This window comes from Myxine glutinosa, chromosome 7, assembly GCF_964187855.1.
Source record: "Myxine glutinosa chromosome 7, kmMyxGlut1.1, whole genome shotgun sequence".
Lineage (NCBI taxonomy): Eukaryota > Metazoa > Chordata > Myxini > Myxiniformes > Myxinidae > Myxine > Myxine glutinosa.
This window is the reverse complement of record NC_136267.1, coordinates 114,778,816-114,805,661: the sequence shown is the minus strand read 5'-3', so window position 1 is coordinate 114,805,661 and position 26,846 is coordinate 114,778,816. Positions and strand designations below refer to the sequence as shown.

At 40.7% G+C, this 26,846-nt stretch overlaps 1 protein-coding gene across 3 annotated transcripts in view; it reads left to right on the top strand.

Annotated features, from left to right (window-relative positions):
- Window positions 1–26,846, top strand: part of LOC137431539 (ADAMTS-like protein 1) — a 322,494-nt gene that overhangs the window by 176,281 nt on the left and 119,367 nt on the right. For all 3 annotated transcript variants that reach the window (XM_068122959.2, XM_068122957.2, XM_078782172.1), the window contains exons 7-13: window positions 4,904–5,030; window positions 15,099–15,173; window positions 17,456–17,613; window positions 17,989–18,100; window positions 18,819–18,957; window positions 22,877–22,927; window positions 26,133–26,337. In XM_068122959.2, the coding sequence (XP_067979060.2) occupies window positions 4,904–5,030; window positions 15,099–15,173; window positions 17,456–17,613; window positions 17,989–18,100; window positions 18,819–18,957; window positions 22,877–22,927; window positions 26,133–26,337 (867 nt within the window). The remainder of the gene's footprint in view (window positions 1–4,903; window positions 5,031–15,098; window positions 15,174–17,455; window positions 17,614–17,988; window positions 18,101–18,818; window positions 18,958–22,876; window positions 22,928–26,132; window positions 26,338–26,846) is intronic.

Sequence of the window (26,846 nt, the reverse complement as noted above, 5' to 3'; positions counted from 1 at the left end):
TGCCGTATATCGCTGCTGCTTTGTTTTCGCATTTTGGTTATTTTGGAGCTTACGCCACCCGCCACCAGGTGGGTTCCGGTCACGTGGTTATCTTGCCGTGCAAGCATCTCTGCCGTATATCGCTGCTGCTTTGTTTTCGCATTTTGGTTATTTTGGAAAATTTCTTAGTTTTAACCATGGGTCCTAAGAAATTGAGTGCCAAGGGCAGTACTGAGAAGAAGAAGAGGATGATGTGCTTGGATATAAAACACGCAATCGTCGAAAAACATGAGCGAGGTGTGCGTGTTGTCGACTTGGTGAGGCAGTACGATCGTAGTACTTCTACGATATGTACGATTTTGAAGCAGAAGGAGTCGATAAAGGCTATAACGCCAGCCAAGGGCGTTACGATTATTTCAAAGCTCCGGACCTCTATCCATGAAGAGATGGAGAAGTTGTTGTTTGTGTGGTTGACGGAGAAGCAGCTCGCAGGAGATACCGTGACCGAGAACATCATGTGTGAGAAGGCCCGAGACATTTACGGGGATTTGGTGCAGCAGGCGGCGGCGGGAACATCAACGGACAAGGCATCGGAAGTCATTCAAAGAACTGATAGAAGCCGAACGATACATCCCCCAGCAAATCTTCAACTGTGACGAGACAGGGCTCTTCTGGAAAAAGATGCCGAGGAGGACGTATATAACGGCAGAGGAGAAGAGCATGCCAGGCCACAACTTGTTCAGAGTGCCGGCGATAGCTCGCCTTCTCTTTGTGGAAAACACGGTGAGATCCTTAACATCCAACAACTAATGGGACGCAAACGGGGCGCCCAGTTTAGCGGTACACACATTGATGAATCACCCTGCCTGTGATTCACCCATGACAGGTTATAGCTGGGTCGGGATTCAAACCCAGGCTGGACAGTTTAGAGTCAAGTGTGCGTACCTCCAGTCCAGGCCATCCTGCCAACTTGTATTCTGCATACAGGTGAAATATAAAGCGCGAGATATTTTTATATATACTGTATATTTAAAAAAAAATTGGTGTGGTTTTTGGCGGGCTGGAACGGATTAATAGCATTTCAATGCATTTTAACGGGGAAATTTAATTTGAGAAACGAGCAAATTGAGTTACGAGCTCGGTCACAGAACGAATTAAACTCGTAAGTCAAGGTTTCACTGTATATATATATATATATATATATATATATATATATATATATATATATATATATATATATATATGTATATATATATATATATATATATATATATATATGTATATATATATATATATATATATATATATATATATATATATATATATATATTTGTCTAAGGAAGCACACGAACCCAATGACATGACACTGACGTCATGCACATAAATGTTTACGCATGCACATATATAAGCTCATTTGTTTTTCATTGGTCACAAATTCTTGCGATTACACAAAATAGTTTCAAAACTGGAGCTTCTGTTTTATTAGAGTTTAATTTCGGGTTTTATTGGAGTTCAACATTGTTCATCCTTGCTGAGTTTGATTCTAATGTTTTATTTTGGTTGGCTCTCCCTGTTGGACTCTCTTCGACAAGCTGCTAGCTTTCAGAAGCTGCAAACGGCCGCTGAAAACAGTCACAACAGCTCACTTTGTGAAGAAACAAAAGTTATGAATATGAGCCAAAAAGTTTTGTTACACCACATAATTGTTTTGAAACATATCTCATTATATCGACTCAATCCTGTGTGTATTATTAATATAAGGACTTGTCGGACTGGACTGTAATTGTATGGGTTTTCAGGCACTTTTTATGAATACATACCTTGGAATTGTTTGCCTGTGTCCATTCAATCGCAAAGGTCTATTCAATGTAATGATTCACCACCATATACATTATGTAATCCCTTGGGATGGCATATAAATGGTATAGAATGGTATAGATGGTATAATGATATAGATGGTATAGAAGTATGCACACTCGCCCTTAAGCTGTCTAGCCTGAATTTGAATCTCGGTCCAGCTATAAACTCTTATCCCAGTATTTCACAGGCAGGGTGATTCATCAACGTGTGGGCCGTCTCTCGGATGTACGTTGGACACCTTGGATGGGTGCCTCGGATGAAAATTCTTTCATTTAATTCAGATGACAAAAAGGTGAAACTTGATGAAAAATCAGAAAAATCCTTAAAAACAGTAAGTTCCCTGTTTGGAATGATTTTCAATTTTGTCGGATGGACGCCTCGGATGGGCTTCCTGTCTGCCAGCATTAGTTGGTGGTCGTTAAATATCCAATGGTGTCCTTTGCGAGGAGTAGGCGAGCTATCCACCGACACCATGGCCAAATCCTAAATTCCTGCCCTAACTTACAGAGGGCATTGCAACAGTGGCACAGCCGTGCCCTCCGCCAATGATGCTACTCCACAGCCTTGTGCTGCACATGAAAGAAGAAGATTATGTCAACCCTTACACTGGCTCACGATTATTATTTTTGGACTCTCATTAACCTTGTTCATCCATTCCCAGTGATCTCCATCTGTTCCTCACATCAGCTTGTTTTTCTTTATTCTAATGGTTAATCATTCACCTTCCTTCATTCAGCCTTTTTAAGGGCATACAAAACAGAATAAAATTTTCTAACAGGAGGAGATTAAACTGTGCCATTTCAAATTAGTAGGTCAGATCATGTACAGCACCCTTGAAAATGTTATTCTTGGACGTTTGTGAAGATAATGCAAAATCACCTGGGGTATGCCTTTCAAGAGACAGTACTGCTACAGCACCTGCCCTTCCCTCAGAGAACTATACTAATCAGACTATGTTGGCCAAGCATGTTTAAAATGGAAAGGTAGTGACAGATACACACACACACACACACACACACACACACACGCTTCTCCAAGATATGACATCACCATCAACAATGTGGCAACACCATCAACAATGACCTCATTGTGACCCCTAGTGGGCTTCTACAGCGTTTGCCACACCCTTAATGGTGTGGTCATTTTGTCACAGACAGGTGTGAACAAGTTTCACTCTTGTTGGGGATCATCAGTACAACATAGTGCCCTCTATTATACTACATTGGAGGCTGTTGGCTAAGGAGAAGGCTTTTTGAGTGACTGGTAGAGTGAGTGGCAAAGTGCATTGACAAGTGGCAAAGTGTCTGTGAATGGGATGATGTTGGGCTGGAGGATTAAGTAGTGAGGTACTCTAGGGATCAGTACTGGGACCATTATCTTCTATCTTCTATATATATAAAAGAAAGTTTTTGTTTGTTTGTTTGTCTGCACGTGCTAATCTCCTGAACGGTGAAAGATAGGAGGAAACCTCTGATACAAAAAATGTCGGGATGGGCCCCGGGAAGGTTATAGGCTAGGTGGCGAGGCTGGGCCCATTTCGCAATTAAAAGCTGAGCTGAATTATAGTAGTCAATCTTCTACGGCTGTGAGTAAAAGCTGAATTATAGTAGTCAATCTTCTACGGCTGCGAGTAAAAGCTGAATTATAGTAGTGAATGCATTCTAAAAGAACCAAAAATGTCAGGACGGGCCCCGGGAAGGTTATAGGCTAGGTGGTGAGGCCGGTTGAGGCCGCCTCGGCCAGGCTGGGCCCATTTCGCAATTAAAAGCTGAGCTGAATTATAGTAGTCAATCTTCTACGGCTGCGAGTAAAAGCTGAATTATAGTAGTGAATGCATTCTAAAAGAACCAAAAATGTCAGGACGGGCCCCGGGAAGGTTATAGGCTAGGTGGTGAGGCCGGTTGAGGCCGCCTCGGCCAGGCTGGGCCCATTTCGCAATTAAAAGCTGAGCTGAATTATAGTAGTCAATCTTCTACGGCTGCGAGTAAAAGCTGAATTATAGTAGTGAATGCATTCTAAAAGAACCAAAAATGTCAGGACGGGCCCCGGGAAGGTTATAGGCTAGGTGGTGAGGCCGGTTGAGGCCGCCTCGGCCAGGCTGGGCCCATTTCGCAATTAAAAGCTGAGCTGAATTATAGTAGTAAATCTTCTACGGCCATGAGTAAAAGCTGAATTATAGTAGTAAATTCATTCAAAAAGAACCAAAAATGTCGGGACGGGCCCTGGGAAGGTTATAGGCGAGGTGGCGAGGCCGGTCGAGGCCGGGCTGGGCCCATTTCGCAATTAAAAGCTGAGCTGAATTATAGTAGTCAATCTTCTATGGCCGTGAGTAAAAGCTGAATTATAGTAGTAAATTCATTCAAAAAGAACCCGGGCAACGCCGGGTGCTTTCGGCTATTTATTCATAATTACATTAACATTAACGATTTTGACAGTGGGGTGAAGAGTACACTTTCCAGCTCGACTAAGCTCTGATAAGCTGCCTGAAGGAGACAGGACTTTATATATTAGAAAGGAGGTGATTACGATGGGATCTGGTAAAAAAAAGTTTAGGATAATGAAGGGTATAGATAGGATAAGTGTGGAAAAGTTTTTCAGTCGTATAGGCAATGATAGGACCAGGCCATACCTTGAGAGTGAAGAAGAGGTGAGTTATGAAGACATTAAGGCAATGGTCTTTCACTCAGAAAGTATAGTTAATGCCTGAAATAGTCTTCCTGGAAAGGTAGCGGCAGCAGAAAGAGTAGATATGTTTAAATTTGAATTGGATAGCTACCTCGAAACAATGGGGTTTGAGAGGTATGTGGGTATTCCAATAGGGATATAATCTATTGCTGTTTTCCACATGTGGTATATGTACCAGTTCCTCTATGAGCCTTACAATCCACTTTTTAAAAATTGCTTTCTTATTTATTTTTCTACAATAATTTTACTGTATCTAACTTCCTTATTTATGTAAAGACTCCTTCCTCCAGTCGCCTTTGTCAGAGTGTAAAATATACTTTTTGGCATTAAGTTTACGGGTACATTGAATACAACAGTGGGTTGCATTTTGTACGATCAGGCTGTGGGCTGTGATCGACGGCTGGGCAGCCGAGCAAGAGAAGATAACTGTGGTGTCTGCAATGGGGACGGCTCTTCATGTCGCCTTGTACGAGACCAGTACAGGCCCCAACCGGGTGTTAACAAACGTGAGTCCTGTTTTGTTGTTCCTCGCTCTGTCATCAAGTCTAAACTCCTGGGCATACAGAAAATATATCTCAATCTTGTGATTTTGTGTTTTTTTCCCAAATAGAAAAGGTCTTTTCTTGGTGTTCCTTGTCAAGTTATGAAACCCAAAAAGTATATGAAAATTATGTGGCGATAAAAAGGGTTAGTCTCTGTCGAAGTTTGAGAGGCTGATGTAAGAATTTTGGTTCCAATCTTAGAAACAGCTTGCATTTGGGCTCAGCCATCACCGAACCGAATATAAATATATGCTACAAGCCAACATCTTCATTGCAGTATCCCTTCCTTGCTAATTTATCACACAGCTGGATACCATGCTGTAGTGTTCCAGGCATAACTAGAAATTGCTTGTTCAGGACGAAGAGTTGCTCCGTAGTGTGCTCACAGTATCCAAAACAAGGGTTTTTGCAATCCCCGAATGCTGTGGGCATTACTGAAATGCATTGTTGGTTTGTGTGATTTACTCCACTGTTGTTTTTGCTTGAATCCACCTGTTTGCTTTTAGAGCTCTTTTTTAACTCTTTAAAAATATACTTGAATTGGTTTAAAATGTCACTGCTGAACCTGCAACATGCTAGTTGGACAGTTGCTGACAGACTAACATCAATCATATCTGGCCAAGAGCCCAGAAACTAGGCCTTACGGCAAGTTCCGTGCGATGCTGGAATGGAACCGTAACAAAAGCCAGAACCCTTAAGCTTCCACACGCATCCACATTATCTTGGGACCACACGTGCATACACACGCACGCAATGGACTCACGCACGTGCACACAAACACTGCCACAGACACAGGCACATACTGCACTTATACTCAGACACACACAAAATGTTTGTCAAAAATTGTGACAAACAATCGCTATTAGGTATTGAATAAGTACAGCTATCCCTAATGTGTTGATTCAACATGTAAAATATATTATAACAATACAAATTATACAATAACCTCTACTTAACTTTGTTTTAATAACAAACCATGAAATAGTTGTAATCCTCAAGTGCCAACTTCAGTAGAATAAATCAACCGCTGTGAGAAGCAAGGATAAGCTCATGTTTCTGGCGTTAGCCCTTCGTCTGAGCAAAAGAGAGGGTTAATGATTCGCCTTGCTGCCAACAGCGGTTAGCATACCTCAATAAACGTCTGTGCTGTTGATTTCATCCATTGTTATACCTGTTCTCCAGCGCAGATCAACACAAGACATCACCAGCAAGATGAGTTTTCTATTCAAACTGACATATTTTTTTGTAACTGATTGGCTGATTTTCCAATTATCTTCAATTGTTCAGGATAAATTCCACTGTAACACACACACACACACACACACACACACACACACACACTGACACACACCTCCAACACACAAAAGGAGGTGGATACTTTAAGGCCTTGTAGGTCTACATTCCACCTTCTGAAATCCCCATATGTACATAAGAACCGACACACACCATTTTTATTTTTCATAAATATATTCCTCACAAGGATTGCAATCATTTGATGAACAGTAATAATGCGGCTACTCCTAAATCATTACATTAGCATTTTAAAGAATGTTGTGAATTATAGTAATACGTGGCTTTCAAAATGGCGTGTGAATGCTAAATGAGGCCTTTTGCACATGCGCTGTGTGTGTTTACACTTTTTTGGTTCGGCTTGCTTAAGGCACAATGTGCTTGCTAGGGCACTCTTAACCTGCCATTACTAGTGCAAATCTGTGATTCAAATAGTCTTTTAAACATAATTTTCAGCATTTATAAGAGTGGAAATTTCAACATTTAATTATAATTGATCTGTTCCTGAATGCAAATTGGATACATGAGAAATATTCGTGGATGCTAGGCATCGGTTTCTTTTCATTTCCTGTTCATACAATTAGCTAGCGGCGACCATGATAATAACACACACACTTCTCCTTTCACCAATAGATGCAAAAATCGAGTGTAATTTATTGTGGCCTCAGAACCAAACAAAAAATATATACTTGCATTGCTATATATACATAATAAATATTGTTACGTTTCTTAGAACCTTCACTTTGTAAATTTAGTATAAAAATTTCCTATGTACATTTCCCCTTTAATTGGCTGTTAATTGAAATGAGTGCACCGTAGCTAGTCCATGTACAAGCACGTAGGCCACCATATACCCTTCTAAATAGTTATTTCCTTATTATGTGTATTAGTTTAAGGCTGTGTTTCCCATTAATTGACTGCATTGCACCGAATGACATAAGATAGGTCCCCTTCAAGGATTGCATTTGCCAGCCAAACTCTCCCTCTCTGTGCAAAACCGCTGGACAAGCGTGGGGTGCGCACCCTCTCAACTGGCCCTGGTTTGGAAGCAGCTTTCGCCGTCATAGTGAATATGTGCTCCGTGCTCTGTTTGGACAAGAAGGGCGGGGTCGCTGAGAAGAGACAAGCCCATGGCTAGCCACGGGGGGCGGGGCTGTTCACCTCCATGCCCAAGTAAGTCTACAAGCCCGTGGCTTGCCACGGGGGGCGGGGCTGTTCACCTTCATGCCCAAGTAAGGCTACAAGCCCGTGGCTCGCCACAGGGGGGGTGGGGCTGTTCACCTCCGTGCCCAAGTAAGGCTACAAGCCCGTGGCTCGCCACGGGGGGCGGGGCTGTTCACCTCCATGCCCAAGTAAGGCTACAAGACCGTGGCATTGCCATATAAGGCCACCAAAACAGAGCATGGGGGCGGTACCCAAACGGCCGAGGGCGTGTCACGACCCCGCTTGATATATGCATGCGACCAATCGCGCAAGTAGAGGACATGCGAGAGGACATGCTACTTGGCTGGTATGAGAACTGGTATGAGAGCGGGGTGCGTGCTGCTGAGCTGGGTTTGAGGCTGGAGCTGGGTTCGAGGTACTGGAGAGGAGAATCCCAGTGTTACCGACAGAGAGAGAGAGAGAGTCATGGGTCGGAACGGAACCTCGCCAGATGAACGAACCTCCTGCCATTCCTGTCATCATCCCCGTGTAAGTCTGACTGTCGTCTGTTCGTCCGTGTTGTCCTGGGGTTTACGTGAGACTGTATAGGTAAGCTAGAAATTGCTCTGTGTCCTTCTGATCATTCCATTTCCCTGTAAATTGCATTTCATTTCTTTTCTGCTTTGGTTGTGTGTAAATAATTAATAAATCCTGTTCTTCCTTACTCTGCCTTCTTTCCTTCACATCCGTTCGTCCTTGTCTTTTCCATCATTGAATACCTGTGGCACGATTTGGCCAACGAATAAGAATCGCGTCTTGTTTTTGTTAATGGTTCGAGCCGCGGCTGCTAATCCGCTCGGCAAATAACATCTTGTCCGCGGTCTCGAACGAGGTTGCTCACCTGCCTCTCTGGAGGGAGCTGGGCAGCTTCAGGACTCACGTCGGTCAGTCGCAGACAAGGGGATTAATTCCCCCTTGGTAAGGGGAAAAAGGGGCCGACGTTGAGATCCGCAACAATATATACTCCACTCCCTTCCTCACAAACATGATTAATAAATATCATCATTTTAAACGTATGCTGTGTATTGACGAGCCCCACATATGACCTTCACATTGGTGTTAATAAGCACAAAATTTAGTTAGAGCGCACTATCTACGAACCGGCCTTTCCAAAATTCGGCCTTTCCCGGGCCCACATCGTCGAGAGTTTTTGCAGTACGGACAGCAAGCTATCAACTTTTTGGACGAGTTGATCGAGAAGTTTTCCAACTGTATTGCTGTGCAGATGCACACCTCTTTCTCGCATACCCCCATTATCTACCTACTCCCAAGCACAAGCACACCTCCTTCTAACCGATTGTTCTTCACCGCGTCCTTTATGTGTCATAATCTCCCTCTATATTGCTCCTCTACCCTCCAGTTGGTGTTTCCCTCCTCCCACTCTTTCTACTGTTCCACCTCCACGAACCTTGACTTTGTATCTATATATACTGTATGTATAATAGGTATATGTGGGAAAATTACACACCCAGATCGGGAATCAAACCCATGTCCTCTGGTGAACAGTATCGGTGCTCTATCTGGGCTGCCCCACTGAGTACGTAATTCGCCCACATGTAGAATTGCCACTCTCTTTTTCCACCCCTGCTTCCGGGGTACTCTCTGCCAAACCATAGGAGCAACAACGGCCTGTCCAGGAGAAGGTTTCACCCAGAGCACTGGTACGGTTCACCAGAGGACCTGGGTTCGATTTCCGGTCTGGGTGGGTAATTTTCCCACATATACCTATTAGTTATTTACAATCCCATGGGGTTTAACCAGGCTGTATTGTCCAAATGTTGAGTATCAAGGTGAGTATACAGTGCATACCATTTTTGAGGTCTTTGGTATGACTGGGTCAGAATCAAACCGCTAATGTTCCAGACTTGGTGCGGATGCTCTTAGCAATATGTCACCGAGTCTGGTAATAGTAACTCATTGCGTAATGTCTGGTAATCCATCGATTAACTGTCCACCAAGTTTCTCTGAATCCATCAATAATTTCTTGAGATATTGTGCTATATTTCGTTGTTGGCCCTATCTCTCAATGGTGAAGAATCACTTTTTTAAAATTCTAGTATCCAGATCCAGATGTTCACCAAAATCTTTTTTTTTTTAAATCATTTCGTCCTTGTCACACACCAAACCTGCCCACCAAGTTTCGTCTGAATCCGTCCACAACCTTTTAAGATATCCTGCTCACTGATAAACTGACTAGGGGTGAAAACATATAACCTCTGTTCATCTTGGTTGGGAGAGGTTATAAATTGTGTTCCATTACTTTTGGTAGAATAGTACAATCATACTCGATTACATGACGGGAAATGCATCCTTCATCTCGTTCTTTTGTGAAAATTTCACACAAAAATATAATGAAGCAATGTTTTTGCTGCTAAATATTTCATGAGGTTGTCACAAGCAAAGGAGATTTTATTCAATATTCTGTGATCTCATGAGGATAATTTCACCACACTACTTGTGTGTGATTATGTAAATCAAGCCATGATATCAGCATATGGTCATAGGCCGTGATGGAAACCAGTAACAAGTGGAGTAACAACTGGCAGTTTGCAAACTCCTGTGAGTCCATGACCACGTTAATTGAGGTCCATGAACCAGATCGAACGTGTAGTTTTTTTTCTATATAAAGCTCAGCCTTGTGGAAGGCCTACATCACAGAACTAATCATCATGAGAATTATAGTATAGGGGTTGAGGGATGGGAGGCGAGAAGGAAGTGGTGGGGGAGAGAGAGAAGGAAGACACAGAGTTGGTGACGATCTGGAAACAAGTTCAATCACAACTAGAACGGCACTCAGTAGTAGTCAGGTTCACTATGTTTTTTCGTTCAAAATTTTGGTAGATTAGCAAAACTATACATTTTTGGAATATTCAGAGCATGAGGAATCCAAAAATTAATGTTTACATTTGCGTAGACACCTTTGCGAAAATGACACTCAGGACGGTGATGAAGATCTGTAAAAGCATATTCCTGAACGGTATAGACCTCGTAGATCCTGTGTATAGGACTTATAGTTCAATCTGATACTACCTATAACTTCCTATAACAACCTATAACTTCAAAGGACTTGCAATATCATGTATTATGTAATACAGTTATATCACAAATATAAAGACAATGGTTTTCAATTACCTTTGTTTGTTGCTTTTCTATAATCCTGAGCACTATTTTGAGGCCTTTATTGGATTCCTTGACCCAGAAAACATAGGATTAGCATATTTAATTAAGTCTCTAGGTTGACTAGAAGCCGAGATCGCGCAAAATATGTATTTTATGGCGGCCATTTTCAAAATCCAAAATGGCGGCCATGCAGGTGTCTGTGCAAATGCCAACATTGATTTTCAGATTCTCCATGCTCTGAGGATTCCAAAAATGTACAGGTTTGCTAATCCCAAAATTTTGAAAGAAATTATATTTGTTAACATAGTGAACCTGACTATAGAGAGCATACCTGGTTGGCCATATCAATCAATGGTGAAGAATCACTTAAAAATATAAATAATTCTCATATCCGAATCCATATTTAGACCTTCACCCAAATCGAATCGTTCCTTCCTCGTCACACACACAAACCTGTCCACCAAGTTTCGTCCAAATCCGTCCACAACTTTTTGAGATATCCTGCTATGTGTAGTTTTTGTTCCTATCTCCCAATGGTGAAGAATCACTTAAAAATCATAATAGCCGGATCGGAATCTGGATCTTCACTAAAATATAATCATTTTGTCCTTATCACATACACTACATCTCTGCCAAATTTCGTCCGAATCCGTCGACAACTTTTTGAGATATCTTGTTCACAAACGGACAAACGGACAGACAGGGGTGAAAACATAACCTCCATCCACCTTTGGTGGTGGAGGTAACAAGAAAGGGGCTGAAAGAACAGGAAGGGGAAACCAGGGATCAGAGAGCAATGGAAAAAGTAAATGAAAGGTGGTGGAGGGAGAGGGGATAAATCACAATAACCTGCAAAATAAGTGGTGGGCTTGGGGAGGGTTAATGATGGTTAAAATATCATGATTATGGAAAGATGATGACCTGAAGGTTTGTGAGCTATCCAGGAATGAGACATAAATGAAGGGAGGAAGAAGAAGCAGTATGGGGTATGATAATTAGAGTACAAAGGGATATGAAATATTTTGAGTTGATTTTAATTTTAAATGATTCTGAAGGAAGGAGGAGCTAAATCTAAGATGGGAGAGAAAAGAAGAATGAGATGTGAGAATGATTGAGTTAATAAATGAGCCAGAAAGAAAGGAACTATATAGTGACTTCAGTTTTGTTTTTTAGTTTAAACTGTTCGATAGATTAAACATTATAATTTACTGAAACAAAAGAAAAAGATTGAAAATTAATGCTGATCACTGTTCAACTCCACTCATTTGTTCCTCTTTTTTCCCTGCCTGTGGAACCAACCAACTTCCACATCCTCTTCAATCTCATTCCCCCCTCCAGGTTTTCAAGACAGGTGTTCACCACCATCTCAGATCGTCCCTAATCCAAAACTATGATCTTTTTTACCCTCGAGCATTAGCCCCACCCAAATCCCTCCTCCTTCCGAATTTTCCAGTTTTCCCTCGATGGAGTTTCCTTCGGTATACATCCTTTTTACCCTATGTATCTGAAGTGGTGGTATCCATCTTGTCCACCACATGTATGCGTGTTTTGCATCCTGTTATTAGTCCCCTACCGGTGTACACTGGAGGGGACTATAGGTTTGCACGCCGTCCCTCCGTCTGTCAATCCGTCAGTCTGTCAGTCCGTCAGTCCGTCACGCAAAGAACAGTTTTCCGGACGTTTTGTCTAAACGCTTAATGCTAATGATTTCAAACTTGGCACATGGTTTCCTCATGATAAGTTACAGATCGAGTTTGAACTTCACGACGTTTCGATCATTTTTGACAACGTTATGGCACTTTGAACTTTGGGAATTTGATAATTCTGATGATCCTTAACTCAGTGCCATTTTAAGTTTTAATTTCCTTTAAAAACCAATTTCTCTGCAATAATAGGACCGATTGAGATCAAATTTTCACCGTAGGGGGGACTCGGTCTGTAGAATATTTTAATGGTAATTATGACGTCACAGGTCACGTGGTTCGGCCGCCATATTGTTTTTCATGAAAACACAAAAAACCCTTTTTCTCTGCAACGGCTGAACAGATCGAGGCCAAGCTTTGCAGGCAGAGTCGCATACCCATGACGAACAAAAAAGTCAGTAAGCATGACATCATGCGTCACATGGTTTCAGAGTTATGACGTTTTTAAGCATGAACATTTAAAACTGAGCTCCTCCGTCATTTTTGATCCAATCGAGGGGAAACTTCACAGATCTGTTGAACACTAAAATGTCCTTTTGGAATTTGCGATAGGGCACGTGGTTTGGCAGATATCGTTAATTAAACGAAAATATTTTTAAAAATGGATATCTCTTGTTTATTCGAGAGTTCTCCTCAAACCGCACCGCGCGCCCTCAGCCTCCTCCCGCGAACGTCAAAAGCGCGACACAGCGCGCGCTTTCGGGAGGGGCGGAGCCAAGCTGAGCAACATTTATATATACACATCGATCATTGATCGTGAACCGGAAAATATAATAAATTACTGATATTTAGCGACTCGAAAGGTTCTTTATCAACAACTTATTTTCTCGTGCTTCTGCTGACCTGTCTGCAAGGTGTATAAATCGAAGTCCCAAGTGTGAATCACATGTGAGCCTGTCCTGAGGTAATTAGCAATTGGGAACGATTCAGAACCTGTGGGTAAATAACCCTTGGTAATTTCCCCAACAGTTTTCCGGACGACAGACTGCCGGTAGGGGACATGTATTGCAGCGCAATACTCAGAATGCTTGTTGTCCTTTACTTCCTGATTTATTCAGTGTACTAGCTCTTCCACGAGCCTCAATTCTGCTGTCTTGAGAAATAAGAACATGGGCGGGGTCTATGAGTGGCAAATTTGATTGGTCATAATGACGTGAAACGCCATCATATTTTGTCCAAGTACGGCTAAACGAAAGGGTTTTGAAAGTGCCAAAAGGGTGATTTGTGTTCTACAGTGTTCAGGTATATCATTCAATTCAAATTAGAACTGCACTCTTCGACGTCACGAAGTCGACTGATATGCCTCCACCCACATTATTACATCATTATAATACTTGTATAAAGTTTGATTTAAATCCATTCAGCTGTGCCAAAGTTAGCACATTTTTACCTGACATGACCTCTGACTTTTGACCTATTGACCCCAAAATTTAATCAGTTCATGTTTACATCATTATACATACCTGTAACAAGTTTTAATTTAAGTCCCGTCAGCTGTTCACAAGTTCTCACATTTTTACCTGACATGACCTCTGACCTTTGCCCTTTGACCTCGGGACCCCCAAAGTCTAATCAGTTAATCTTTACGTCATTTTACATATCTGTACCAAGTTTTAATTAGATCCCTTTAGCCATTTCCAAGTTATAGACCTATTACAGACTTTGACGTATGACCCCAAAATCTAATCACTTAATCTTTACAACATTATACATAACTGTACTACGTTTGAATTAGATCACTTCAGCTGTTCTCATGTTATAGACCTATTACAGACTTTGACCTCTTGACCCCAAAATATAATCAGTTCATCTTTACATCATTCTACATAAGTGTACCAAATTTGGTCAGAATCCCATCACTGGTTCACAAGTTATCATGGTAACAGTATTTTTACCTAGCATTACCTCTGACCTTTGACCTTTGACCTCGTGACCCCAAAATCTAATCAATTAATCTTTACCTCATTATACATACCTGCACCAAGTTTGACTAAGATCCCTTTAGCCGTTCTCAAGTTATCGCGGTAACGAAAACCTATCATGGACGGACGGATGGACAGACGGCCGGACAGCCAGACGGACAACCTGAAAACATAATGCCTCCGTCGACTTCATTGGCAGAGGCAAAATAACATAAAAAATTTAGAGGCTGCAAAAAAAAAGAAATTCCGGAAGTTTGCTACCATTGATGCAGTCAGTGTCTTATACACCACCTTATTTAACACAATACATTAGATATTCATGCCTGTTGTTTGTGTCCTTTATGACATCCTTAAAAACAGTAAGTTTCCTGTTTGGAATGATTTTAAATTTTGTTAGACTGGCAGACAGAGTAAAAATATTATCTCAATCTCTGCACATGCACGATCAGGACAAATTCACAGGCAAAATACTGCTAAACTCCAGGTTTGTTTTCCGATTCGTGTTCAAAATATAACATTCATTTGAAATTAAGTTGTTCCTCGGTCTTAAAGAAAAAAAACTGACGCACCAGTCATATTCTACCCACATGATGAATGTCGGGGACAGCTCGGGGAGCTAAGATTCATGGGAAACTTTGTTTGACAGACATAAGTGAACCAATTGCTTCACCTTGCTTTTGCTTCACGTGTATGGGGTAATATGTTTTATAAACACCTTTGACTACACTTTCCACATTAATCACATTTGTAACTAAAAGGGTTTTGAGAATAACAGGAAATATTTTCTTTCACAGCGGAAGACACAGTTATTGTTATTCCCCATGGAAGCCGACACGTCAAAATTACCCTAAAAGGGCCTGATGACTTGCGTGAGTACATCATGGAATTATAGCACTTCATTAATCAGTACATTAATGATTATAATTCTACTTTATCAGAAAACAGCAGTGGTACTTTATATTTGTTCCAATTGTTTTTTTTGTCTTTTTCCCCCTTTTGTTGTAAACTTTTCACACTTTTTTGTAGATCACACAAGACTACATAAAAGATCTCTCCTCTTCAATAGATTTCCTCTGTATATGCCTCCATTTCCTGACAAATTATATTTATCCTTATCTGTATATCTATCTTATATGCCTTTCTCTTTCTGTCTACGATACACTTATTGCTGCATGCCACTGCTCTTTGTAATGTCTTCCAATGTCTTCCAAATAACAAATGAGACAACTCTAAACCTTCTATGCATTAGTCCTTTCCACCTTTCCTCCTGTAGTTCAATGGTTCATTTGTGGAACCAATGGCATTCATAATTTTGCACTTCATCGGAAGAGGAGCATTGTGTTGTAATGCATGCAAAACGTGACTTATTGTGATGTCTGATCAGGTTGATGCATCATCACTGGCATCTTGATGAAGTTGAGTTGCATTTCTTATTTCTAAATGGACGTGTCTTCTATTCTCTATGGGAAGGGTCACTTTTGATGCCCCATTTGAGGGTTATCAACTGTCCAACCAATCTGCTTGCATTTTGCTCGCAATCTGATGACTAAAACTGGCTATAGGCAGGGAGGCAGTGACCTCATAGGAAGGGCAAGACAACTGCAGGGACTTGAAATCAAATGAACATCAAATCAAATGAAATCAAATGGACTTGAAATCAAATATCGGTATTGTTGTAAGAACCTTAGCGAACTGTTTTCCAAATTTTTGTCAAACACTTTTGCTTTCAAGTCTCCCCACTGGGCATTATCCCCTCTGAAATTTGAATTTTCACTATTTTTTCAAAGTTTAGGCCAAAATAACTCATGTGGCTCGGCTCCAAAAATCACTCAAATAAACATTTTTTGGATAAAACTTGATGAGATCAACGAGAATCAAGCAAAATATTTTGGTATCCCTGGATTTTGGATTTTGGAAGTTACATTTGTCATGCATTGCAGCATTGCTTATTTCCACTTTGGTGAGTTTAAAGAACTACTGTACATAGTCCTAACCATACTGGTGTTTTTCTTCAATTTTGTATTATCTGGGCTTAGATATAGAATAACAAGTGACAGGGCTTCCAGTGGTACTTGCTTGGAGCTGTGGGGTTATGAACTTGTGTGTGGAACTTCGATTTCTTTGTTACGATGACACATTTCAAACTACCAAAACCTCACCTAGTTACATTTTTTAAACTACAAACTGATAGAAAACACAAAAAATAGATTACCATGGTACTCCTACTGAAATTGAACAACAAATTTCAGTTCTTGTGACATGCATATGACTACGCAAAAAATAAAGGATCGTAAACATTGTTAAAGTTTCATGCAGAACGAATGTGGTTGGTCAACAACTGCTATAGAAACTACACATCACAAATTTCAATAATCATCAAATTTAAAGTTGTTGCGTCTGTGAACTGGAACGAGGAGCGAGATTTTCCACATGATGTTCTTCCATTCGCTATTTTTGGGGAAAGGTCACTTGAAGGTGTTTGGTCCAGCAGGATGCATTTCACCTGTGCTCCATCATCTAAGATGTTTAAACTTCTCCAGGGTACATTTCAATGCCATACGACACCTTCACCGAGTCACCAACTTGTATACGCAGCTGAGCTGGAACCTTTTGGACACCACTCTCACCTCTTTTACCACTCTCACCACACAGAATTCTGTACTTTGGTAAATGAGACCTCTATCTTGCTTGGGGTGTTGGGTACAAAGTTGTGTGCTTTCCTGGAGCCGGTGTTAGCTAGGGAATCTTAATACCTAGCATTAAGGAGAGGGTGAATTTCTTCAACCTTTTCTTGAGACAAGAATTGCCCACACACCAATTACATGTCCTTTCACACATTCATACAGCTGGTAAGCAGTTCATAACCTCTCACCTCCACACACAAGTTCATAACCCCTCATAACCCCTCGAAGCAAGTGCCACTGGAAGCACACCTTGTCACTTTTTATTCAAGACACAAAATCTCAGTGGACCAGAAAACCCCCAAGTGAATTTTTCTAGCAAAATCTGAGAGGGTCGGGCAACGACTCCAGTTGTTTTGGTATGGAATGACTCCAGAACGAAATATCCCGAATTGCCAAGTTTTAACACCCTAAAAATTAGAATGTGTCCACATGACCAGTCAATATGTTACACTCTCCACTTCATACAGATATCCGGACAAAAACTCTACAGGGTCATCTCGGGGAGCTAAGCTTCATGGGAAATGGCTCCTATGAGGTGGAGAACAGTTCTGCAGTGCTTCAGATTTTTCCCACGCGGAAGGTGCTCACCATTGCCGGGCCAATCCGTGCTGACTTTACCATCTTGGTATGACTGATCTCATCTCGCTGTTGAGAATGAACATTGCTTTTGTAAAATAAAATAAATATCTGTCTTTCAATCAGTGCATTAAAAAAAAAAAACACACCTTTAGAGGCCATTTTTCCCCGCAAAGTGGGGGTTGGCCTTTTTCGGGGACCGTGGTTGTTGTTTTTTGGTCCACTTTTTGAAGCAATGTTTTACGGCCGGATGCCCTTCCTGCCGCCAACCCTTTTTGTCGCCTTTTACGACAAGCAGGGAATTACCAGTGAACTGGTACTCAATAGTGAACTCATACTCAAAAGTGAACAGTGCATATCGGGACAAAAATCTAAAGGAGAAATATTCATTTGTGTATCATGTTGTTACATTGCCTGTGTGCAGGTCAAAGATACAGCTCCAGGAGAAAGTGTGGTTCTTTTCCTGTTCTACCAGCCAATTCCTCATCGCTGGAGGCGAACAGACTTTTTTCCTTGCTCAAGTACCTGTGGTGGAGGTGAGAAGAGATGCCTTTTGAAAAACGCATTTCCTTTGCAGTTTTTTTTAACATGGAGTTTGACACTTTTTGAACTATTGGGCAACAGAGAGTGGGAGATCATACCCAGACAATTGAGCTGAGGGGAACAGTTAACCAAGGGACATAAATCAGGAAAGGGATAAGCAAGCACACAGCAGAGTAACTGGGGACATTTACAAGATATTACATCTTAGGGATTATGGAAGAGGGCAGAAGGGAAAAATCAGTGATAAAGGATGGGAGATAACATGGGGAAATGATGGAACATGATAGATGGGAGACAGCATTATAGAAATCTACAGGGTGTCCACAAAGTCGCGCATCATAGGAAATTATTTAATTAATTATTCATCATAGGAAATTAAATTATTTAGTTCAACAATTAGCCCGGATATGTTGAAGAACATTCAGAGAAACCTGCTTTTCCATTTACAAACATGTTTTTAGATTGGTGGGACACATTTCGAACAACTGATGAAGCCAACCATACAAATAAATGTTTTGCCTATGATGCGCGGCTTTGTGAACACCCTGTAGTAGTTGTGGGTGACCTTGATGGACTGGAGCACATAATGATTGATGCATTTGATTCATATATAATTGATTTATATTAATTTAGTTGCAAGATGTTTCATTATTTTCTTACATTACATATGTTCATGTTGTAAAGTAATTTTGAATGCCCCTGATTACGCAGGTTACCAGCTGACGTCTGCTGAGTGTGTAGATGTGCGAAGCAGGCTTGTTGTGTCAGACCATTACTGCAACTACTACCCAGAGAATAAGAAACCCAAACCCAAACTACGGGAATGCAGCTTCGATCTGTGCCCTGCAAGGTTAGAGGTTTTCTGAGTTTATTTTGTTCTGACTTGCAACAGGTTTGGCCCATTTGTATCATTGAAGATTGATCAGAAAGTAAAGTCAAAAAATATTTGATATTACAGAACTGGAGTAAGCAATAGCTTGTGACATATAAAACTAAAGTTAGCTTTATTTTACATGGAATGGTGAAGCATTTATCCCATAGTTACACCAGGTAATTCTGTTGTATTATCCCACACTTTTTCAAACAAATGGGGTGAGGGGGACATTGTAATCGGCTCTGTCTGTCTGTCTCTCTGTCCATCACGCTATATCCTCCTAAACTTTTGGGAAAAACTTCATTAAACTTGGTAGTTATGATCACCACATGGCAAGAAGGTGCAAGAGCATTGTCCATTTTGGCTCTGGCCCCTGGGGTGGGGTCAAATGGTCAAATACCGAAAAATGCAATTACGGGCACATTTGAAACATAGTTAAACAAGAAAGAGCAATCAGAGATTGCAGACCCTCACCAGGACGTGTTTTTAGTGGTTTTTATGGCTTTTGTGTTGAAACAAATATGGTGGTCGAACCACTTGACCGATGATGTCATCATTATTTATTTTTTTCTCCACCAATTTATCCCTAGATGATGCTCAACAAATATCATCTTGATCGGATGAATAAAATTATGACGTCATAATGGGGGCACCTATGACATCATAAACATATTTTATTCCCCATGGAGAGTTCTTTACAATGAGCCATGTCTCAATTTTCTTTATGCCGCGCTTTCGGAGATATAGAAGTGCAAAGTTTTTTGGTTTTTCCAAGATGGCGCCAGTACCACGTGACATATGACGTCATAATTATTTTTAAAATTATACTGGTGGAGGTGCACCTATGGTGAAAATTTTCTGTCAATCTGACCAACGGTTGCAGAGAAAATCATATTTAGGCAGTGCGGACAAACAAACAAATAGACAAACAAACAGACTCAAATGCAATACCATCTCCTCTGTCGAGGGTAATGAAACCTTGTATGTGCAATCAACATTGGGGGATGGATGAAATATGTAACGATTTTTGGGATTTGAACCCTAGTTCATGCCCCAGTCTGTGGGGACTTGGGGTCACAAGGGTCAAAACAGGGAAATTTTTTAAGGTAAAATTTGATATTGCGTCATTCTTGGTGGAACGTCTTTCAACTTTGCTTTAGGTGAGAAGCATGGGGATTTGCGATGACACGTCATCGACTTGGCTCTAGTATTTTCTTTGTTATCCACTGACAGATCCAAGTGACATGTGAATGATTCTTTTTGCCAATAGGTTTTAAATCTCTCCCAAATTCTCATGTTTTACAGTCACTTTTCCTAACTTTCACTTTTCCTAACTTTCACTTTTCTTACCTCTTCCTTCTTCGTATAGAACTTTGAAATTTTGCTTATTAATGAAAAGCACAATATAGGAAATGGATTGATTGATATCTATTCATATTTATTTGATTGATATCTGGTATCTTTTTCTAATTGATTGAATGATTAATTTATGCAAAGGCATTTTTTAAGTACAGTCCAAAACTAGAAGGGCACTCTTCAACGTCACGACGTCAACTATAAGTTATAAGTCAACTAAAAGTTATAAGTCTATAAGTTATCACATTTTGACACGACCTTTGACCTTTGACCTCTTGATGCCATAATCCAATCAGTTCATCTTTGCATCATATATACTTATACCAAGTTTGTTAAAATTACCATCACCGGTTCACAAGTTATTGCTTTTTTCAATAATTTGGTCCCTTCAGCCATTCTCAAGTTGTCATGGTAACAAAAAACTATCATGGACGGACAAACTGAAAACATAAATGCCTCCGGCGACTTCATCGGTGGAGGCATAGGAACATGCAAAAGTCATTGGATATAAAATGAAATCTTTAGGGAAGATGGGCTTAAATTTCTCAACAAAATGATGTGTGACCTTTTTTCCAGTAAGCATCTCATCCTCTAATCTCTGTACGAACTAGAGCAATAGAATGAACACACCTCATTTGAAGGAAATATAAACCAAGCTATTTCTTGTGTTACTGTTTGTTGTTAACATCAGTCTGTGATTAATCTTTTTTTCCTTCTTTTTGGTTTAAACCCATGTTTTTGCCAGTGGCACCATAATTTTTTTCAAATGTACCCTCCTCTTTAAATAGTGTTGGTTCTGCCGAAACAGTTTCTTGGCAAGGGTTATATGGGTGATTTGCCATTACCTTCCTATAAATTTGTCTGTGCTCTATCCTTTTAAATTCTGAACGTCAAGCAAGGAAGCAGGACTTTCCATTTTAAAAGTCCTTGGTATTACTCGGACTGGGTTCGCACCGCTGACCTCCAAGACTCAGAGTGAACTCTCTAACCATTACGCCGAGTCTTCTCTGGCACCATAATACCGTATCATAATTATTTCCAGAATGACAAGTTGTTTTCGAGTCAATATGAAGCTGTAAAGTACAAACCAATCACGCTGTACTTTCCCTACAGACACCGATGGTGTTTTTACAGACCAGTGTTTCTTAAAATCACAAAAAAAAATTCTGCAAACTGTTGTATTTTTTTTAACATGGTAATCAGTAGTAATGCGGCAGGAAGGGCATCCGGCCATAAAACATTGCTTCAAAAAGGGGGCCACGGTGCCCAAAAACGGCCAACCCCCGCTCTGTGGGGAAAAATGGCCTCTCAAGGCGGTTCTAATCAGTAGTAATGCATATCATTACACAGTGTGCTACATTATCTTCTACATCTATATAATTTAAAAAAAAAAAAAAAATTTTTTTTTAAAGCAATTACAAACCATTTCTTTTTTCTATTGTCTTCACCAAAGTTTCAATTTTTTAAAATTCCATCCATAACACCATCCACATTTCCACAATGGTACTTTACCAGTCTACCTATTTCCTAACACAAAATCCATTGTCGTCATGACAATGTTGTAACAGAATAACCCAGTAGAACTGAAGCCTAACGAATGGCAACGTTCTACTGGCATATGGTGTGCAACAAAATTTGGAATGAAAAATGCCCTACAATGAAAATAAAGAAATAGCCTGCTGTATTCTGTTTGCTAAGCATTCTGTGAAGCCTCAAAATCCGGGTATAACATGAGAGTGATGAATGATAACTTAATGTTCCGACATTCCGCATTCTCTGAGAAACCTTTCCGCACAGGTTGGAAGCCATGTTTGATTGCATTGTGATTGAGGTTTGGGTAGTGTGTTTTCAGGGTCTCACTCTGGCTCCTGACAAGCCCAATGGGAAGGGACGGTTTCTCGGGTGTTTGCCATGTACACTGGCCTAAGCCCAAAGCACGGATGCTCTGATTGCCGTGTACTGGCAGTTGGCTGCCCGTGGATCAGGCAGAGGGTGCCAAGGCCGCTTAGATTGCCACTGGCTAATACTCCTATTTTCACAGCAGATGTGCAACGCAGGGAAGTTTGCGAGATATACCAAGGCTAACGCAAAACATTTAGCTGTTCGTGAAACTTAACTTGAGCTTTAAAACTGTGGTGAGACCCGTGAGACCAAATAAAATTTTTAGCCTCCTACAATATAATTATCTATGTCAGGAGCAGCTGAGAGCAGCAGATTTAAGTAACTGCAGAAAGTGTGGCTGGGTCAATTGGCACCTTCTGTGAGTAGAGGGAAAGCTTTTTCTGCCTTAATTTCTGATATTTTTACCGAACCAATCAACCAAACTTTGCCATTACTGGAAAACGTTCAACATCCATGTGCCATAAAATAACATTTTATATGTGTTCAGCATACTTTGCCAGAGTTGTGGTGTATTTGGCCACGGGTCCTGGCAGGAATGTGTTGTTGCATTGTGCCGTTGTCCAATTCTGCACTGAATGAACTTGCACATGTCAACCTCGACCGCTGTTCATTCATTTGTGTCACATTTCGTTGGCAGTTATGGCTTCAAGAAGGTCATGCCCTATGATCACTTCCACCCTCTACCCAGGTAACAACAGCTCTTACCCTTCATCCTTGACATTTGTGTCCACTCATGTTACTGTCAGCAATTTTTTTTTGAAATCACTTTTGGTTTTGCAAAGAGATAAATATCCTTGGCTTTCTATGAAAACGTAAATTGTTCTTTTTTTACTTTTGCTTTCTATTTTCAAATTTAATTACCCACAATGCATCTTTGTGGTCAACAGAATGATTTTAAAAGATTAATAGCAAAAACTAAAATGATAATATGGAAGAGCTTGAAGTTAATGTAGATAGCGAAGAGGTACGATGTAGTTGCTGTCAGTGAAACTCTGTTTAATGAGGACAGTCAGTATTTGTAGGACAGGACTATAAGGCTACAAAATGTATCGGTGTGATAGGAAGTTAGGAGGTGGTGTGGCAATCTGGATGAAATAAAATATTGTATCGAGAGTAAGGAAACACATTAAGGAAGGAACTAATGTGGAAGATTCTGTGTGAATAGAGATTTTGTGATTTGTGATAGAATAGTAAGATATTGTAGGATGCGTCTATAAGGCTCCTGATATGAGGGAGGAGCAAGCGATAGGGATTCCTGAATAATCTAAAAGGCATGTGGAAAGGGAAGAGTGTTGATTGTTTATCAGGGATTTTAATTTGCCAGGTGTAGATTGGGTCCAGGAATGGGGAAAGAGTAGAGCTGAGGAGGATTTTCTGAATCAAATCCAGGATTGCATTTTAAAGCGTTTCGAGAAAACCCACAACGGGGAGTGCGGTGTTAAATAATTTTTAAGTAATGATACCAAAACGGTGGGGATGGTGGAGTTAGGAGAACAATTGAGGTAAAGTGAGAACAACATAGTGCCTGCAACTTTATTGTTGAAATGTGGTGCTGCGGGTCTTCTTATTCTTCTTTCTTGTTGCTGGAGTTCAGGGTAGAACGGCACGGCTGTTAGATTTCAGGAATGCAAGCTTTGAAGGTATGAGGAGAGAGTTAGGTGCTCTAGATTGGGAAAAGCTAATGAGTAGCCAGTCAGCATCAGAGAAATGGGAAACATTCAAGGAGCAATTATGTAGGGTGCAGAATAGGTACAGTGTATTCCAGTGAGGTGTGAATGTAGAGGCAGAAAGAAACCAAGATGGATGAGCAGGGAGGAATTCATTAAGTTCAAAATAACATATAACTAGTCCGACTCGCATTGGTACAGGAATAAACAGAGGCTAGTTAAGAAAATAACTTTGCAAACCTAAAGAGAGTATGAAAGGGATATGACTAAAGATGTTAAAGGTAACAGCAAGAAAGGAAAGGTTATGACAAATGTGGGCCCCTTGAGGAATAGCACAGGAGAATTGGGGGATGATGAAGGTGAGAAGGCAGGCTTGTTAAATAGTTGGGGTTTTTTTTGCTTCTGCATTTCCATGGGAACTTCCAATAACTGAGCATCCATCTCGGAGGTGAACAAGGGCTTCAGGAGGAGATCAAAATTGTAGTGGAGGAAGTAAAGAAACAGATAGGAAAAGTAAGGTATGATAAAGCCCCAGGGCTAGATAATATGCATCATACAATAATAAGTGTGAAGTTAAATGACATCTTTAAGAGCTCATTAAGCCTGGTGTTGACTTAACGGTAAAGGTAGTTTGCTTAAGATCTTAGGGTCCTGAGTTTGAGCCCCTGTGGTGCCGTTAAATAACACCCGGTGGGTTGACTCGGCCTGTCATCCTTCCGAGGTCAGCAAAATGAGTCCCGGCTTACTGGTAACACGGGCAACTGCATCAACGGCACAGCCAGAAAATAAAGCAACCAGCAGGCACAGGTGGCATCCGAGACATCAAACAATAACTCATTGCAATCAGGACAGGTACCGGAAGATTGGAGATGATCAAATGTAATACCGTTATTTAAGAAAGAATCCAGAGAAGAATCTGCAGCTGTAGACCCGTTAGTTTGACTTCAGTTGTGAGAAGGTGTTGAATTTATTAAGGAACAGACAGGGAGCCATTTGAATAATTTTAAACCAATTAAATCAAAAGAAAAACAAAATAATGCATTGGAGTCATCAGAAGGAACCTGAATAGGATTTGGGTTTCAGGTGCTACTCCTCTACCCTCAAATCCATCAAGGTGCAGCCATAGGAGCATGACAAAAACAATTTGCAAGAATATACAGCACAGATTTAAGGAAGGATTCTTACTAACCCACTGAAGGATTTACAGATTTACTGAAGGCATTTATATATGACAGTGACCGGCAGTAAAGGTAACAGGGTTTTAGGTTGTATTTGTAGGGGATAAATTATAAATCAAAAGAGGTAGTGTTAACTCAGTGCAGGAATTTCATTTGAAGGCCTAGCTAGACTAAGATATGTGGAGCGACTGAAAGACACAATACCTTTTTACATTAGAAAGAAGGTAATTGCAAGGGGATCCGATAGAGATGTTTAAGAACATAAAGGGTTTAGACAAAATAAGTGCAGAGAAGAGTTCTTCAATATAATTGATGCTGATAGGATCAGGGGTCACAGTTTCAGAATAAAGAGGAGCGTTAGGATGGTAAAGGGTCTTTCTTTCACTCAGATAGGGGGTCTTTCACTCAGAGAGTGGTGAATGTGTGGAATGGTCTCCTTGCAAAGGTAGTGACAGTAGAGTCACTCTATAGTTTTAAAATTGAGTTGGATAGGTATCTGAAAAAAATGGGAATGTTCTTTCATTAATACTTACTAGTTATCTGGATTATAACAACTTGTCCGAAATACCAAATGAAGGATGAAAATATTTGAGTACTCAATAAAAATTCATAGAAGATCGATAGGAAATTGAGGTTTAATTCATTTTTATTTACATTAATGCGAGACACGTATTAATGTCTAAAGACATCAATCACACGGAAGACACAGGCATTGGTAACCAATCATTGTACGTTTTAGGCCTAAATGATTTACAACAACATTAGTAGACTATGGACAAACATCTATGATCTACAGGGGATTTTAATCTGGCTCACTCTACATTACAAAACACGGGTTTAATCAAGAACACTGACTTTAGACTGCTATGCAATGCCCTTTATATTGTTGGAGACTGTATTTATGGCTATCAAGTCTGATAGAGACACTCAAAGCATTCAACACTACAGGGTACTCATTCAATCCTGTCGTTGTTGTGGTTTTTTCATTGCAAATAATGTCCTTAAAAAAACAAAAACCTGACGCTTTTTCTCCACATCACGGCCGCAGCTGGGACATGAGCCCTTGGACGTCTTGTTCCACTTCATGCGGAGGTGGCACACAAACACGCAGCGTGGCCTGTGTGGAGGAAGATTCACAGGGCCTACTAACACCCGTGGAGGAATGGAAGTGCACGTACGCCATGCGGCCTCCGGCTGTGCAGCCGTGCAAGCTTTTCGACTGCCCCAAGTGGATGTCGCAGGAGTGGTCCCCGGTAAGGAAGGCCTGCCGTTTCTCAGATTGCCCAGGGTTGTCCACAGTTTGATACTGCCTTCCAATGTGCTTATCACAATGCAGTGATCTATCGTTTGTACTGTGTTAACAACATCCGGCTGCTGCTTCTGGGAACTTAGCTTCAAGCCCAGATGTTGCTTGACCCCCAAACATGACGCCGTTTCCGTTTGTTCGGTGAATCGGAAATCCAGTACAGAACTCTGGCCTTTTGAAGAAAGAAGGTCCTCTGCTTGTTTTGTTTTTGTGCTGATAATGTTTCAAAAAGTTTTCTTGCCAGCAAAAAGTTCCAAAGATTTCCTGAACAGCAACGTGTTATTATCCCAGACATGCTATTTGTAATTTGGAGTTGGATAGGCAACACCCCTGAAATTTGCACTGATGAGGTCTTTTTCACATACATGACAAACATGACCTATACAATCAATTTTATACATTATATGTCGATAATATGTTGGTCGCCTTCAATGACTGCTTTTAAATGCATATACC